At 42.0% G+C, this 18653-nt stretch overlaps 1 protein-coding gene across 1 annotated transcript in view; it reads left to right on the forward strand.

Moving 5' to 3' along the window:
• ube2s (ubiquitin-conjugating enzyme E2S) overlaps nt 1-18347 on the forward strand; it is a 41107-nt gene extending 22760 nt beyond the window's left edge. The window contains exons 3-4 of the mRNA XM_028821873.2: nt 9170-9360; nt 16709-18347. Of these exons, the coding sequence (XP_028677706.1) occupies nt 9170-9360; nt 16709-17032 (515 nt within the window). The 3' untranslated portion in view covers nt 17033-18347. The remainder of the gene's footprint in view (nt 1-9169; nt 9361-16708) is intronic.
• The last annotated feature ends 306 nt before the right edge of the window (nt 18348-18653 follow it).

Genomic DNA, 18653 nt, shown 5'->3' on the forward strand with positions numbered 1-18653 from the left:
ATCATCTGCTAAGACTCCTTCAAAAGGCTGTGACATGAGAGTTGAACATTTAAACTTTTAAACAATGTTCCTGTTTTACATATTTTAGAATTTCTTGGTGAATTTTGATAGTTGCAGTTTATATTTAGGTCAGTTTAAACATTTTACAACTGATGTTATGCTTTTCTTTTTTTCCTTTAGATCCAGGCCTTTAATGACCTCTTGGGCACGGCCACCAGCAGTGTGTCTGTCTGCACAGAGAGTATTGCACTTGTCGAGAGGTTTACTTACCTTGGCAGTGACATTCATGTCTCTGGTGACTCTTCCTATGAAGTCAGTAGACGGATTGGAAGGGCATGGAGGCATGAGGTTACTGGAAAGGGGTGTGTTGCGCTCCAGATATATCAGCAAAAGGACGAAGGTCCAAGTCTTTAGAGTCCTGGTGCTTCCTGTCTTGCTATATGGTTTGCTAGACATGGATGCTATCCAGTGACCTGAGACAAAGACAGGACTCCTGTCTCTCTGGAGAATCCTTGTGTACCACTGTTTTGACTTTGTGTTGCTCATAGAGTCCCGAATGAGGCACATTACCTGCATTGTGAGGGAGCGTCAGTTGCAGCACTACGGCCATGTGGCGCGTTTCTCCGAGGGTGATCCAGCTCGTAAGATCCTCATTGTTGGGGACCAGAGTGGCCGGACCTGGTCAAGGGGTCGCCCACATAACACCTGGCTGTGGCAGATAGATGGTCATTTCCAGAGTGTTGGACTGGGCTCGGGGGTTGCCAACCGGGATCCTGAGTTATTTCGTCATGTGGGTGGTGCGGCAACACGCTGTACCAGTGCATGCTCCTTGACTTGACTTGTGGTTACTCAGGAAACATGAATGACACGCATGCTAGACATAAGTTGCTGTGCGCAGTGAAGTCCCAACCTTTATGCCTTTGAAAACAGTGGCCGCCATTTGTAAAGTGCATCTCCCAATGCAGAAGACTCATTAAAGCTTAACATTATATAACAGCTTTATAAAGCACTACATTTCTCTTTAACGAATTCTCAAAAAGTATATTTTTCATTCTCACACCACAGAGCATCTTAATATTTAAAATGCATTCCGTTTTAAACGTGCAGATGTCCTTATTAAATACATGAGCTTTCTTTTATGTCCCAGTTGAATGGCTCCACGTTTGCAGCGATTCACACTTTTGGTTGCGTGCGTGGATTTGATTATGTAGTTAAGTATTATGACGGCACTCCTGCCACAGTTGACTGTATTAGCTGAGACGGCTCGCTTTGTGGTTTTCATTTGTGTGCTTTGCTTTGCTAATGAGATGAATTTTGTAGTAGCGGTTGGCTGTCATTTGAACAAAGGAAATTGTCATTTTAAAAAAAAAAAAAATAAAGTACATATTTTTCAGATATTCGGTAACACAGTGCAGCTCAATGTCCTGATGCCATAGTAATTTTTTTTTTTTTTGGGACCTCGGCCTACTCGGTATGGAGTTGGCATTTTCTCCCAGTGTCTACATGAGGTTTTTCTTCAAGTCCCCGTGTTTGGTCTTTCCTGTCATAAAGACGCTCGTGTTGGGTTAACTGATGCTACTGAACCGGCCTTGTGTTGTGAACGTTCACTTGAGTGTGCCCTCCGATTACGAGGAGACTCATTCAGGGTTGACCTTTCTCTGCCTTACACAAGTGCTTTTTGACCAAAATGTCCTTTTTTTTTTTAAAGGTGGTGACATTTTCTTCCTTGTTGAAAGTCGGTTGAGGAGGTGCTTGTTGCACACGTTTGCGGGTTTCGCCATCGGTGGAAGTCGACGCGTTTACAGACCCTACTTGTCCTGTTGTGTGTTCACTGCTGTAGTTGAATTCTTTTTTTCCAAGGTAGCTGCCCAGAAACGTCCTTTATGAAATGTGGCTATCCTGCCTCCCATATTCCTCCTAATAATAATTAAAAGGATAGGTTTGGTACTTTTTAAGTCAGCGTCTCGTCACAATCCTGGTATGTATTAACTTGCCACTTGAAATTGTGTTCCAAAGTGAAGCTTTTTATTTATTTATTTTTTCCAATACTTCATCTATTCTTGTAGTTTACAATGGGGCAGAAGGGTACCAGGGTCCAAAGGTGAAATAAAAAAGCCTTAAAACTTACTAAATATGTCAAATTCGAAACAGTTAAGAGTTTGATTTAAGAAAACCTGCCTTCTGCGTTTATGGGGCATTCTTGTGGTAAACAGAAGGAAATCAAGAAATATTTGTTTTATCCCAGATCCTCAGTCCTGTTTTTTTGAGGTAAGGATTTGTTTCTTGCTCGTTTGCCTGCTCTCTGCCACTGTCGTGGGGTTATGACCACCAAATGCCAACCTAAGCCCATTACATCCTGTGGTGTCATTTTACACCGCCTAATGAGTGAGATACACACTGGGTGGAAGTGCAGTGGATAGAACACACTAGAGTTTCATTGTACTTTGTGCACATAACCAGACATCTGAACTGATTACACAGCTTTGTGGTTTTAATTAAAGCCTTAGGTGTTTAAAAGAGTCAAGCTGCCTTTTACATACGTATGTATGTTTTAGTGGGGTGAATGATGAGGCAGGACAAAAGCCAAATACTTGGGGTGACAACTGGCCAAAGCTCTGTTTTAATTTGATCAAAACAACCAAGAAGATGCACTTGAGTGAGCTCTTTGTGAGGGACAATTCCCCTTAGCTGTCCCTTGATTGAACGTTCTAGTCTTGGTTAGCTTCAAAGTGAGACGCCACCTTCCAGGAGTGTTTTGTACCGGGTGGACCTTAAGAGTCTTTGTTGCCCTCATGGGGCACGAAGGGGGAAAAAAGGAGGCAAGACCATTAGCAACAGCACCTCCTGTCATCCAGTGGTGGTACTTACTTTAGGTGAGCCTCGAAGGTGACCCTCTAGATAGATAGATAGATAGATAGATACTTTATTAATCCCAAGGGGAAATTCACATACTCCAGCAGCACCTTACTGATACAAAAAAACTATTAAATTAAAGATTGATAATAATGCAGGTAAATAAACAGACAATCTCTATATATAATCTTCATTTGGATCTTGATCTTTGTTTGTCCGTGAATGAATTAGAAGAAGAAGCACTAGATGGCAGTAGAGAGACACCTAAAACATTGGCATTACATTAAGAATCTCCTCCAGGCTTATAGTACTGAAGACTGTAGTACTCCAGTCACACCTCAAAACACAGACATTCAAACTAAACAAATTGTTGTGCTTTAAATGAACTAATCTTTATATATAATCTTCATTTGGATCTTGATCTTTGTTTGTCCGCGAATTCCACGCATGCGTAGACCACCTTCCAGTTTAGTATGTTGTTGTTACGGATGTCAACAATGTGCCGGAATAACGAAAGGCGTGGTGGACAGTGTTACGCTGGTTAGCTCCTGAGACCAGGTTAGAGAATGAGATTGCCGAAGATAAAAGGTACGTGCCTACGTAACATATGAATGAAAGAAAGACAGTGGGTAAAATGAATGACAACGTAACAGCACTTTCCGGAAATTATTATTGTTACTTTGTAGCCGGCGAGTGCTGCGCGTCTCACAGTTGTACCGTGGCTTGCTCACATGTCAGTGAAGTGATCCCTATTTATGCTTTAAAGAGCCTGGATACCTATGTGTCCCCCTTTTATAACCATTGCTCCGTTTATATTGCCTTACTCTTTGGATTGCCACAAAGCAACCTGCGAGATTGGAGAAAGGCTGAGAAAAGATCAGGAGAGGAAACGACAGTGTCTTGAAAACGAGACGGACTGTGAACGGAGAGAAACAGAAATGCTCCTCCACCACCACATAATTACTATTCGGACAGTGATTCCGAGTAGGCCGTTCCTATCGAATCAATGTCCAAGGGTTTTGTTTTGTAATTTTGTTTCCCTTATAAAAAATCATAATGCTGTGCGACGAAGGGCCCAGTTCACGACTGGCAGCCACGTTTAAACAGGGAGCCCTTCACAGATAACTTTAACACGCGCAACGTAGTTGGGCGCGCATGGCTAGTAACTTTATATAATGTTAACGTTTACCCCCCCGGGTGGAATTGAAGAATTGCATAGTTTGGGGGAGGAACGATTTTCTCAGTCTGTCAGTGGAGCAGGACAGTGACAGCAGTCTGTCGCTGAAGCTGCTTCTCTGTCTAGAGATGACACCGTTTAGTGGATGCAATGGATTTTCCATAATTAATAGGAGCTAGCTGAGCGCCCGTCGCTCAGCCACAGATGTCAAACTGTCCAACTCCATGCCAACAATATAGCCTGCCTTCCTCACCAGTTTGTCCAGGCGTGCGGCGTCTTTTTTCTTAATGCTGCCTCCCCAGCACACCACCGCGTAGAAGAGGGCGTTCGCCACAACCGTCTGATAGAACATCTGCAGCATCTTATTGCAGATGTTGAAGGACGCCAACCTTCTAAGGAAGTATAGCCGGCTCTGTCCTTTCTTACACAGAGCATCAGTATTGGCAGTCCAGTCTAATTTACCATCCAGCTGCACTCCCAGATATTTATAGGTCTGCACCATCTGCACACTGTCACCTCTGATGATCACGGGGTCTATGAGGGGTCTGGGCCTCCTAAAATCCACCACCAGCTCCTTGGTTTTGCTGGTGTTCAGGTGTAGGTGCAAGCGTGTGTGTGTGTGTGTGTGTGTGTGTGTGTGTGTGTGTGTGTGTACTGTTTATAATGTACAAAGCTGAATGACTATTTTCCAAAAGAAACCTGAAATTTGACAGGACGGTACATTTAGGCACAGTAGATATCTTCCAAGTAAGGATATTTCAGTATTTAGGAATAACACCCTCTCTCTCTCCCCCCCCCCCCCCCCCCCAACAGAACAACTAAATACCCCAAAATCTCATTATAGAGAAAAGAAAATAATCTAAGACATGTATATTTTTTTTAATTTTTTTTTTTTTTTTTAGTTCTTGATGTTAGTAGTTCTAGGGTGTTGTACCGTGTTAGCCATTATGGATGTAGTGAGAAGTTAAGCAAAATGACACCTTTCATTGACCAACTAGAAAAATCACAATATGCAAGCTTTAGTGGCAACTCAGGCTCCTTCTTCATGCAAGATGTAATCCTGAATTTCCTCGAAAGCTTGAATATTGTAATCTTTTTAATTGTCAAGCAAAATTACCCCTTTTATTGGCTTTCTTATTACATTGATATTTGTCAGTAATAAAGCTGTAACAAGTGGGGTATTAGGCACCACATCTGTTTTTTTTTTTTTTTTTTTTCTTGGCTTCAGCTGTGATAGCGCAGAGAAGTTAGGCATGCAGTTTATGCAAATATCCGCCACAAGCAGAGTGTGCATCTGTAAATGGGGTTGGCGTTAAGTGAAAAGGAGCAGCTGCACTGCACAAGAAAAAGAGACAAGGTGATGAAACTCGAGACGTGGTTAGCGTGTACGAGCAAGTACTCCTTATTCTCTCATTGTCATCTTACTTCACATGAAGTAGGTCCACATATATATGATGTGGCGGAAGGCTGACACCTCGATGGTGGAAGGACCGGGAGAGAGAGAGAGACAATACCTTCCCTGGGACACGAGGGCAGCCCCCCTGGATTGTATCGGGCCACAAGCTTGGAGCTTGGAAGCTCAACCCTCCTGTGGCCCGTGGCCACCTCCAGGTGGCTCCTTGACAGTCCCAGAGCCCTGGGCTCCAGCACTTCTGCTGCACCCAGAAGTGCTTCCAGAAGAGGGTCTGGGTGCACTATTAAGGAGGCTGCCTCACTCCATTCAGAGAAATAGAGTCAGGAGGTAGAGGACAAAGGTTGTGTGGAGAGGAGTGGAGGCGGCAAAGAGAAACAGAGAAATGAAAAAGGGACTGAGCAATGTTAGTTGGTGACTTGTGCATGGTGTGCTGGAAAAGAAAAGGAATAAACAGTGTGCTGTAGAACTTGTGTGTCTCTGAGCCTGTCTGTGTCTGTTGACTTCCACCATATACAGTGGAACCTTGGTTCACGACCATAATTCGTTCCAAAACTCTGGTCATAAACCAATTTGGTTGTGAACTGAAGCAATTTGTCCCATAGGATTGTATGTAAATACAATTAATCCGTTCCAGACCATACGAACTGTATGTAAATATATATATTTTTAAGTTCTTAAGCACAAATATAGTTAAACCATAGAATGCACAGCGTAGTAGTAAACTAAATGTAAAAACATTGAATAACACTGAGAAAACCTTGAACAACAGAGAAAGCTAACACTGCAATAGTTTGCGCTATAGCGCTGCCAACCGCAGGCTAAAACCACTTTTTTTTTTTTTTGAGTTTTAAGCACAGGGGAAAAAAATGAACATTTGAAAAAATCCGTAATTTAATAAACCACCAAGAAAAGTAACATTGCAACAATGCACACTACGAACCGATCGCTGTAAACAGAAATGAAAACAAAATCAAGCCCAGTGCATTCTTTAACTGCCTTCCTACCTTATGAGTCCAGCCCCCTCTCTCTCGCTATGCCTGTGTGTGTGCGCGTCTGTCTCTCTCTGGCACTGCCTGTGTGTGTACGCGGCTCTCTCTCGTGCTGCCTGTGTGTGTGTCGCACAGGAAAAGCACAGGGAGAGACTGAACATGTACAAATCGGAAGGGAAACTGGCTTGTTCGTATACCGAGTGTGTGGTCATGAACTGAGGCAAAAGTTTGGCGAAGTTTTTGGTCGTAAACCGATTTGTACGTGTACCGAGACGTTCGTGAACCGAGGTTCCACTGATATATATAATATCTCTACTAGCCGATGCCCGCCGTAACATACGGTGGTATAAGAATAGGAACGAAAAACGGTGAGAAAGGAATTCAGAAATCAAGAAGAAATACATACTTCTTGAAAGACGCAGTGTGCATGTAGAATTTCCGGCCAAGCAGGATTACATTTGAAAGTGATAAATAAATCAGGCTTTCCGAATTTACGTACTATGGCCATGGCATCCTGATAGTTTTGTTGCATGTATCTTGGACTTCCTGGAAATTTGGACGGTAATATCATTTTGCCTACACGTACGTTGTTATTTTCAGCGTTTGCTTGCTGAAGCCTGAAGTCTGATAGACCTTTGTATTGTTCCACGCGCAGATCTTGTTGATGTAATCTGAGATAGTTGAGATGCGCGCCCACTGTTTTAACATACGCATCTACAACGTACTGTTGGAATAGTTTGCCGCTGGAGTGCAAAATACTAAATGTATTCCTCATTGCTAATCTGTACGCGTAAAATTGGCAATGAGTAAGCCTTATTCGCTTGGCGGTTCTTTTATCGAGAACATTTTGTAAATCTTTGTGCCAGCCAATGTCTCCATAAGGGAATAAAAGTGGGTACACCATAGGATCGCAATTCATATTGAGTGTGGAAATCTTTTTACAGGAGTTGCCTATGGAATAGATGCAAATGTCCCTTTCAGCAGGCAGTTCGCCATCTTCTCCGACAAATAGCTGCAACATCTGTGTGACATGTGGGGGCATTGTATCGTCGTAAATCCTGCCCAGGGTTTTCCTTGAAAACCATTCATACAGATGCTGTTGCATTGGACTGAGCGATTTCATGCATGTGTTTGTATGATTTAGCGAAGGGGTTGATGGTTCTGAGCATGGAATCTAGTTGGAGAAGTAAATTTTTGCTGCATGCAGAGTTTGCTTTATTTTGTAAGCGTATTTCAGTAACTTGCGCTGTGTCAAAAACATAGAACTGTCCATATCCTGGAGAGGTAGAAGCGTTAGCGTATAGTGGAGAGATTTGGTGATAAATTTGCCCGTGTATTTTAAAACAGTATGGTCCGTGGCCAGGAGGTTGAGTTATCTGTGCACTCATGGAAGCAAACGCTAGAGAAGAGTTGTATTCTCGAATGTGTTCACGATAATTTTTAGCTTATGATATATGCTGTGTAAGAAGCTGTTGTAAAGACAGAGGTGGCTCTCGCAAAGGTGGTAAAGCTACTTTACCATTATGGCAGCACTTCAAGTACTTGTAGGATGTATTAAGCTCAGCAGGCCAGCATAGTGCATGACATGGAAGAGGGCGAATAGGAATCGAGAAATGCCGTGTCAGCTGCGTGTGGGCGGGACCGGTTTTGAAGTGGAAGCAGGACGAACCAGAAAAGAAATATATATGAGATTATAATATACACACACAAACACAGACATTGTAGCTGATCAAAAGATTTGCAAAGAGGTTATCATTAAAGAGATGTATAAAGGTGGAGATGTCGTGACTGCTACTGTGTGAAACGTGGCGTCACTGAGCGCTGACTCCAATGTAAAGCTGCCTGTGGTATTTAGCAGGCCATCAGTTGTCGACTCATTATAGTGTCTTCTACGTTGGTTCCATATTTTTACCCTTATTTAGTTTGACTTTTCCTGTAGAAGATGGACGATTTTGTCTCCATCAAATGTTGTGGTGTGTGTTTGCACCATGCACTCTTTTTTAGGTGTTTTAACAGCCTGTCGACATCATTCAGTTCATTTTTGTCTAAGCTGCTTTATAGACAGTTTTTATAATTTATACAGTGCTGGAACTCATATGTGCTTGTCCATGGTGTGTGTTTTTTTTCTTTCTTAATGGACCCTAGCACAAATTGCCTGTTTACTTTGGGTCAGTGTCCCAAGCTTGTATAAAATGATTGATCTGAAATAAACGAATAGGAGGAGAGATGGAGGTCGCCGATTTTGTGCTTACTTCTCGGGCACTCTTGTCAGTTGTGCATTTCTGTTGTGCTTTGTATCAAAGCACAGCTGCCCTAACTGCATCGTTCATTCAATTCTGAATGTAATGCATACACAATCCTTCAAAAATATGACTACGCGTTTCCTTGGTAACCAAACAAAAGAAACCGTGAATGCATTCAAGGCTTATAGTGGGTTCGATTTTAAAAAATCATCAATACATAACACTGCCGAAGAGCACAGAATATTAGTGGTCTTTTTTCTTTTTAAGCTGTCTCTCATTAGTTTGTTTTGTAAAGTGATGTTAAATTACCCAGTGTGCCAGTGTGATGATTTGGAAATATGTATGCTGTACACAATGTGCTCAACTTGCTTATTTGGGGGCATTTAGCATTTGTGCTTTATAGTAGCTTACTGTTATGAACTTCTACTCGCCCATTTATTTTACTGACGTTTTATTTTCAGTCTAAAATAATTTTTTGTATGTTTGTTTGCAGAAGGGACGCCATTTGCCGGTGGAGTTTTTAAAATGCGCCTCGTTCTGGGAAAAGATTTTCCAGCTACACCACCCAAAGGTTATTTCCTGACAAAGATCTTCCATCCAAATGTCGGTCACAATGGAGAAATATGCGTCAATGTTCTCAAGAAAGACTGGAAGGCCGAGCTGGGCATCAGGCATATTCTACTGGTAAGTGATTTTAGTGCCTCATCAGCCTTGAGCGAGTGATGTCCTGGTGAGATCTAGTGGTGCACACTCCATATCGGTAGGGAATGCCTCTGTTTGCCTATCGATTGGTCCAGTAGAGTAGTGCCACGTTTATGCCTGCTGCCTTTGTGTTACAAAGATCTGCCTGTCACTTCTGGCCCATACCCTGTCTGTCTGCTTCTTGCGCATTCTCACAACGCTCACCTGAGTTTTTCCAGGGTGCTTTGGTTTCCTCCTACAAATCTGAAAGTTGCATTTTAGATGAACTGGTGACTACAGAATATCCCAGTGTGAGTGAGTGCGCCCTGTGCTGGCATGACATTTTGTCTAACACAGGTTGGTAGGTTCCTTGTGATGCTCTGGGGGAGACTTGCTGAATCTTTAGTCAGTAGATGTGTCTGTGCTTGATGCAACTCAAAACTAGTTGTCTTTGGACAATTGATATTGCTTAGATAATTTGGTAATGATGGCACTTGTAGATTACCATGTATACTCGCATTTAAGTTCTCCCACGGAAAAGTTGGGACTTGATTTTACTGTATAATTTTTGGTATTTTATAATGTCGATCATATAAGTCGAATGCGCTACTCCTGCTATTGGTCCAAGAGATCATGATATGCTAACGCCCACCTGAGAGAGTAACCACGGAGCACACAGCCTTTTTTCTATGTATTGTGCCTATGTGACCACACGGTAAGACCCAAACTATTCTGAAGCGACATTTGCACTGATTTGTGTTTTTTGTATCTCACACCCTCATTCACCTTTATCGTAAGAGCATCCCCTACCTGCAATGGAGCGTTCAATCAGAAGACAATATGAAGCTGGTTTTAAATTAAAAATTGTTAAAGTGGAGAAAGAAATTAGTAAATGTGCTGCTGCAACAAAATTTGATGTGTTTAAGAGACTAATGCGAGACTGGAGGAGGCAAGAAGATGTAAAAAAAAAATTAAGTGTCTCATTTTTGAACGGGCGTTTACGTCAGGGTCTGATTTTATGATTGATTCTCTTGGGTTTCAAGACCCAATTTATAAACCAGTATATACAGTGGTGTGAAAAACTATTTGCCCCCTTCCTGATTTCTTATTCTTTTGCATGTTTGTCACACAAAATGTTTCTGATCATCAAACACATTTAACCATTAGTCAAATATAACACAAGTAAACACAAAATGCAGTTTTTAAATGATGGTGTTTATTATTTAGGGAGAAAAAAAATCCAAACCTACATGGCCCTGTGTGAAAAAGTAATTGCCCCCTTGTTAAAAAATAACCTAACTGTGGTGTATCACACCTGAGTTCAATTTCCGTAGCCACCCCCAGGCCTGATTACTGCCACACCTGTTTCAATCAAGAAATCACTTAAATAGGAGCTGCCTGACACAGAGAAGTAGACCAAAAGCACCTCAAAAGCTAGACATCATGCCAAGATCCAAAGAAATTCAGGAACAAATGAGAACAGAAGTAATTGAGATCTATCAGTCTGGTAAAGGTGATAAAGCCATTTCTAAAGCTTTGGGACTCCAGCGAACCACAGTGAGAGCCATTATCCACAAATGGCAAAAGCATGGAACAGTGGTGAACCTTCCCAGGAGTGGCCGGCCGACCAAAATTACCCCAAGAGCGCAGAGACGACTCATCCGAGAGGTCACAAAAGACCCCAGGACAACGTCTAAAGAACTGCAGGCCTCACTTGCCTCAATTAAGGTCAGTGTTCACGACTCCACCATAAGAAAGAGACTGGGCAAAAACGGCCTGCATGGCAGATTTCCAAGACGCAAACCACTGTTAAGCAAAAAGAACATTAGGGCTCGTCTCAATTTTGCTAAGAAACATCTCAATGATTGCCAAGACTTTTGGGAAAATACCTTGTGGACTGATGAGACAAAAGTTGAACTTTTTGGAAGGCAAATGTCCCGTTACATCTGGCGTAAAAGGAACACAGCATTTCAGAAAAAGAACATCATACCAACAGTAAAATATGGTGGTGGTAGTGTGATGGTCTGGGGTTGTTTTGCTGCTTCAGGACCTGGAAGGCTTGCTGTGATAGATGGAACCATGAATTCTACTGTCTACCAAAAAATCCTGAAGGAGAATGTCCGGCCATCTGTTCGTCAACTCAAGCTGAAGCGATCTTGGGTGCTGCAACAGGACAATGACCCAAAACACACCAGCAAATCCACCTCTGAATGGCTGAAGAAAAACAAAATGAAGACTTTGGAGTGGCCTAGTCAAAGTCCTGACCTGAATCCAATTGAGATGCTATGGCATGACCTTAAAAAGGCGGTTCATGCTAGAAAACCCTCAAATAAAGCTGAATTACAACAATTTTGCAAAAATGAGTGGGCCAAAATTCCTCCAGAGCGCTGTAAAAGACTCATTGCAAGTTATCGCAAACGCTTGATTGCAGTTATTGCTGCTAAGGGTGGCCCAACCAGTTATTAGGTTCAGGGGGCAATTACTTTTTCACACAGGGCCATGTAGGTTTGGATTTTTTTTTCTCCCTAAATAATAAATGTGAATTTCCCATTGGGATTAATAAAGTATCTATCTATCTATCTATCTCTATCTATCTAAAAACCACCATTTACAAACTGCATTTTGTGTTTACTTGTGTTATATTTGACTAATGGTTAAATGTGTTTGATGATCAGAAACATTTTATGTGACAAACATGCAAAAGAATAAGAAATCAGGAAGGGGGCAAATAGTTTTTCACACCACTGTATGGTCCGTGTCATTAGGATTAGGCCATTTACTTCAATCCAAGTTAGCACTCGTTTCAGATGATCAGACGAGGGGAGGATGGCAGTGTTTGCCTGTAAGGAGGGTTAATATGCATTTGCAATTCATCAGATATTAAGTGCCTTTTCAGACAGGAATTCATAAACAGACTCAAAATAAAAAGAGAGACTCTTCTGCCATCTAAATATGACATTGAACAATGCTAATATTTACTAAAAAGTTGTAGGAAGCAAAAGTGTAGACTACTTCACATCAGGAGTTCTTAAACTTTAAATAAGAAAATGGCAAACCATCCTGGAACCCAGAAAGAGGAATATTAGAGAGGGGATAGCAGAAGCACACCTAGACAAATGACAGTGAGCCACATAATAAACTGAATTCATTTTTACATTCATTCAAGCATGTTTCTCACATGAATGTTACCAGAAGAAAAAAGTGGAAAGCAAACGTGTTGTTGAGAAAACAAGAATTCTCATTCAGATCAGGGAAGAGTTCTGCACTACCACTCAAAACGTTTTTAGAACACCTCCATTTTTCCATTTTTTTTTTTTTTGTAGTGAGAAGTCAAAACGACCCCTTTTATCAGCTAGCTAAGAAGATTACGATATGCAAGCTTTCGAGGCAACTCAGGCCCCTTGTTCACATGTGTGTAGTCACGATTTGCCTGAAGAAGGGGCCTGAGTTAGCTTCGCTTTTTAGGTTAGGAAAAATGGAAATTTCAGAATATTCCAAATGGGCCTTATTCAGGGAACAACTAATAGGCTGCAACCTACAGATTATCTGCAGCAATTCAAGTAAATGAAGCCTTGCACGTTGACACAATTTGCACGGGTGTCCCAACTCCTGTTGACTACTTAAAAACTGTCTGTCTTAAAGAAGAGTTAGGAACAGACTGTGTTATGAGTGCTGCTGGGACAATATAACACCGTAGAAAATGGTAATTAACAAATGAAATGAGATTGATCGTTATTACCCTTAGAAGTGTAGGCCTTTCATTTAGAGAAATTGCCGAAAAAAAATCATGGTGTCTCACACAATCCAAGGGCAGTTGGAAATTGGAAGAAACTGATAGGAAGAGATCTGGCAGAGCCAAAGTCACAAGCCAAATAGAACATAAGTTTGTGAGGGTCACCAGCTTGAGTGACAGGCACCTCACAGCACAACAGCTAAACCATGCAGGTCAACAAAAGCAATTGTCAGTTTGTATTGCAAGGAGGAGACTTTGTCCAGTCTGCAGTAGTTCACAGCTGCCATTCCAAGGCCTTATTTTGACCTTTAATTAATGGTCAGACCTGCAGCACAAAGTTCTTGCCATTATAATAATAATAATAATTCATTACATTTATATCCCTAGAATTGACATTTTTCTACAGTGTCCTATTGTCCAAGTAGTACTTCAGAGGGTGTAGTAACACAGTGTGTTCCAACTCTGCTTTTAAGTAATCAACAGAAGTGGGGACACCTGTGCAAATTGTTTGCTTCAACGTGCAAGGTTTAGTTTACTTGAATTGCCGCAGAACTTCTGTAGGCCCATTTGGGATATTCTGAAATTTCCTTTTTTCCACTTTTTGCTAACCCTAATCTTTAAATTTCAACCTCTAGCAGTTTACTGCTTACCTTTTCACCATTTTAGGTCATTCATTGCATTTCAACTGATTAAATTTGACGGAAGACTGGAAAACTGATAAGCTCTAAAACTTTTGACCGGTGGTACAGCTGTGTACCCCCAAACTATATGACATCTGGATGTTGCAACTATTTGGTCGGTTAATGGCTTCCAGCACAACAGGCATGACCGAGTGAAGCTTGGCTGAGATATTTGTGACCTGTTGGCCTGTTCACTGAGAAGTGTCAAAAGGTAGCAAATATCAACTGACGAAAAACTAAAAATATTTTCAGTTGTGCATCACATTCATAACTTTTGAGGTTTAATGTGTTTGTCACGTCAACACACATTATAATAATGGCTCGGTGATAGGAATTATTATACGTGTCATGAAAATTGCCCACCACAGCCTCTTCCAATCTGGCCCCCTAATCATCGCCTGTCCCTTATTGACTTACAATCTCTCTGACCCTTTCACCATCTAATAGCTAATGTGTGACGAGCGTCCTGGCACAAAAATGGCTGCCATCACTGCACATTGGCGGTGGTTGAGCAGACCCCCAACTATCTATGTAAAGTGCTATATACAGTCATATGAAAAAGTTTGGGATCCCCTCTTAATTCTTTGGATTTTTGTTTCTCATTGTGTGAGCTTTCAAAGTAGAAACTTCCTTTTAATATATGACATGCCTTATGGAAACAGTAGTATTTCAGCAGTGACATTAAGTTTATTTGATTAAGAGAAAATATGCAATATGCATCATAACAAAATTAGACGGGTGCATAAATTTGGGCACCCCAACAGAGATATGACATCAATACTTAGTTGAGCCTTCTTTTGCAAATATACTGTAACAGCCTCTAGATGCTGTCCTCCTATAGCCTTTGATGAGTGTCTGGATTCTGGATGGAGGTATTGTTGACTATTCTTCCATACAAAATCTCTCCAGTTCAGTTCAATGAGATGGCTGCCAAGCATGGACAGTCAGCTTCAAATCATCCCATAGATTGTCGATGATATTCAAGTCCGGGGAGTGTGACGGCCATTCTAGAACATTGTACTTCTCCCTCTGCATGAATGCCTTTGTAGATTTCAAACTGTGTTTTGGCTCATTGTCTTGTTGGAATATCCAACCCCTGCATAACTTCAACTTTGTGACTGATGCTTGAACATTATCCTGAAAAATTTGTTGATACTGGATTGAATTCATCCGACCCTCGATGTTAACAAGGGCCCCAGTGCCTGAACTAGCCACACAGCCCCACAGCATGATGGAACCTCCACCAAATTTGACAGTAGGTAGCAGGTGTTTTTCTTGGAATGCGGTGTTGTTCTTCCGCCATGCAAAGCAGTTTTTGTTCTGACCAAATAACTCCATTTTTGTCTCATCAGTCCAAAGCACTTTTTTCCAAAATTAATCTTGCTTGTCTAAATGAGCATTGGCATACAACAAGTGACTCTGTTTGTGTCGTGAGTGCAGAAAGGGCTTCTTTCTCATCACCCTGCCATACAGATGTTCTTTGTGCAAATTGCGCTGAATTGTAGAACGATGTACAGATACACCATCTGCAGCAAGATGTTCTTGCAGGTCTTTGGAGGTGATCTGTGTGTTGTCTGTAACCATTCTCACAATCCTGCACATATGCCGCTCCTGTATTTTTCTTGGTCTGCCAGACCTGCTGGGTTTAACAGCAACTGTGCCTGTGGCCTTCCATTTCCTGATTCCATTCCTTACAATTGGAACTGACAGTTTAAACCTCTGAGATAGCTTTTTGTAGCCTTCCCCTAAACCAGGAGACTGAACAATCTTTGTTTTCAGATCTTTTGCGAGTTGCTTTGAGGATCCCATGCTGTCACTCTTCAGAGGAGAGCCAAAGGGAAGGAAGCACAACTTGTAATTGACCACCTTAAATACCTTTATATCTCATGATTGGACACACCTGTCTATGAGGTTCAAGGCTTAATGAGCTCATCAACCAATTTGGTGTTGTAAGTAATCAGCATTGAGCAGTTACATGCATTCAGATCAGCAAAATTACAAGGGGACCCACATTTTTGCACAGCCAGAATTATCTATCCATCCATCCATCCATCCTCTTCCGCTTATCCAAGGTCGGGTCGCGGGGGCAGCAGCTTGTGCAGAGATACCCCTGCGGAGGAAACTCATTTCAGCTGCTTGTATTCGCGATCTCGTTCTTTCGGTCACTACCCATAGCTCATGACCATAGGTGAGGGTAGGAACATAGATCGACTGCTAAATTGAGAGCTTTGCCTTACGGCTTGGCTCCTTTTTCACCACGACAGACCGATGCAGAGCCCGCATTACTGCGGACGCCGCGCCGATCCGCCTGTCGATCTCACGCTCCATTCTTCCCTCACTCGTGAACAAGTCCTCCACTTGAGGCAGGATCTTGCTCCCAACCCTGAGAGGGCACTCCACCCTTTTCTGGCTGAGGACCATGGTCTCGGATTTGGAGGTGCTGATTCCCATCCCAGCCGCTTCACACTCAGCTGCGAACTGATCCAGAGAGAGCTGAAGATCACGGCCTGATGAAGCAAACAGGACAACAACATCTGCAAAAAGCACTGACCCAAGCCAGAATTACACATTTGATTTAATTTCATACAACTAAATACTGCTTCACTAAAAATCTTTGTTCGGAATACACACCCCAGTACTCAGATGTTATCTTTTTTGTTGAAAGTAAATTATTATGCAGGCTGAGAGGGGTTCCCAAACTTTTTCGTATAACTGTAGATGTAACTTCTATTATTATAAAAACAATTCCGCTTTTTTGTACATAGCACTTAGATACAACTTTAATATCACATTAAGATGTAAAATATGGCACCCATAATTGACAGATCTAATCAGAGTTGTGCCACTGAGTTTGACTACATTGGGCATTTTTTTTGCTTATGTTGGTACTGAAAACCCTCTTCTGGTGTTAACTGTTCTGTTTAACTGTCATTTACAGACAATCAAGTGTCTTCTAATCCACCCAAACCCGGAGTCTGCCCTGAATGAAGAAGCCGGCCGCCTTCTCCTTGAAGATTACTCAGAGTACGCCTCCAGGGCCAGGTTGATGACCGAGATCCACGCAATGGGCAGCAGCACAGGCTTGAGCCACCTGCGGGTCGGAACAGGGGTACCAGGGGATGGAGAGAGTGAAGACGTGGGCCTTGGTGGCGCAACGAACGAGGGGGGCCCTCAGCCAAAGAAGCATGCGGGAGAGAACAGCAAGCGATTAAACAATGGAAAAAAGAAGACAGAGAAGAAAAGGGCGTTGCGGCGATTATAGTAGGCCTGGAAATTTTAGAGCCTTTGTTATCAGTTGGGGGGAGGGATGGAGGGAAGGGAAAGGGTGGGTGAGGTTCATGGAAATCTTCTAGCTGTGAGAACTTTTATAATGTGATATACACCAGGTTTTTTTTTTTTTTTTGTTTTTTTAAAAAACAAATGGAATACAAAGGAGGAGAACCCTGAAAAATGCAATTCATAATGTTTTCCTGGCCCTGATATTAGTCATATTTTAGACATTTTTGTTTTACCTTTCTTAAAAAAAAACAAAACAAAAAAAAAACCAACCTACCTTAAACAGCACACTGACGTGAGTTTCGAAGCGAGTGGACGTTACATTTTCACCCGATGAGAGTGTCGCCTGTTCCTAGCAGGGCCTGTGTTCAGTTAGCATGCTTTTTGCGAGCAAGACGTTCTTTTTCTTTTCTGTTTTTTCTAATTTTTTTTTTTTTTTGGTGGATTTTTTTCTTGCCATTCCAAAAAAAAAACCAACTGACTTGAAAGCCACTCTTGAGCCATCTTTTGTATGTGTATTGCTGTTGTCTGAAAGTTTTTTCTGTGGTTGAAATTTTTCAACAGGGTTTTGATGCCACAATGGCCGATTTTCAGTTGGGAGTCACCACCGACCTCTGCGCTGCTGAGGATGGCCGACCGTTACTGTCAGTTCTTGTGTCCGCCGACTAACTGCAGTGCGGTGTGGTCTCCTGCGTGTGAGCGGCCAAAGTGACACGCGGAGGAGGTCTTTGACGTCCTCCTGTTTGTTCCAGAACGTTCAAATGTTGGTGGGGGCAGCAGATGTTCTCCATCTCCTTCCTGTTGCTTTAGTTCACGTGAGAGCCATGGGGTCTGACTGGAGAGAACACGTTCTTTGTTCATTTATTACTTCTAAATATCTGTGCCTTCAACCCCACCAGTTTTTATTTTTGATTTTCTTCTTTTGTGTTTTACCCCCCCCACCCCATCCGTTACCGGAGTGGACTTTGTCCGCCTTTTGCCGGATTTCTATACACTGGGATGCCATTTGGAAGGAGACTGCAGGCTTTTCTTGTATGTAACTCGTGCATTCTGGACCACCACGTGTTGGCGTCTGAGTTCCGGCGCCATTCTCTGATCAGGTTTGATATCTCTATTGAGTTGAATTGAATTGAGTTGGATGACGGAGGGGGACTGTGCAATTATTTATTTCCCCCCTGTCCTGTTTTTATCTAACAGCTCTGACCACTTAGTTTCTGCTGTTCTCCTGTTCTTTCATATTTTGGTGACCTTTTTTTTTTTTTTTTTTTTTTTTTTTTTTTTTTTTTTTTTTTTTTTTTACACCTTTTTAAGTTATTTAATTTAACTGAAAGCAAATAAAGGAAAAAAGAAAAAAAATCGGCCTGTGTTTTCTCTTGTTTTCAGATGGTGATGGCTGCTCATCTGGTAAGAGTTTGCCATCTTACTTCAGTGTTCTGGTGGATTCTGTGGCATCAGCGTGGATGAGGTGATGTTAGGTTTTGTCTTGAGTTTGCAAATGCAACACTTCATCGGTTTCATTGTATTTTCCTGAGGTTTGGATTTTGTACTGTGGGGCTCAAAAGGGGGTAGACGTGTTTAGGTGTTGATCACAAGTCCTCAGACTGATC

Source organism: Erpetoichthys calabaricus, chromosome 16 (assembly GCF_900747795.2).
Source record: "Erpetoichthys calabaricus chromosome 16, fErpCal1.3, whole genome shotgun sequence".
NCBI lineage: Eukaryota > Metazoa > Chordata > Cladistia > Polypteriformes > Polypteridae > Erpetoichthys > Erpetoichthys calabaricus.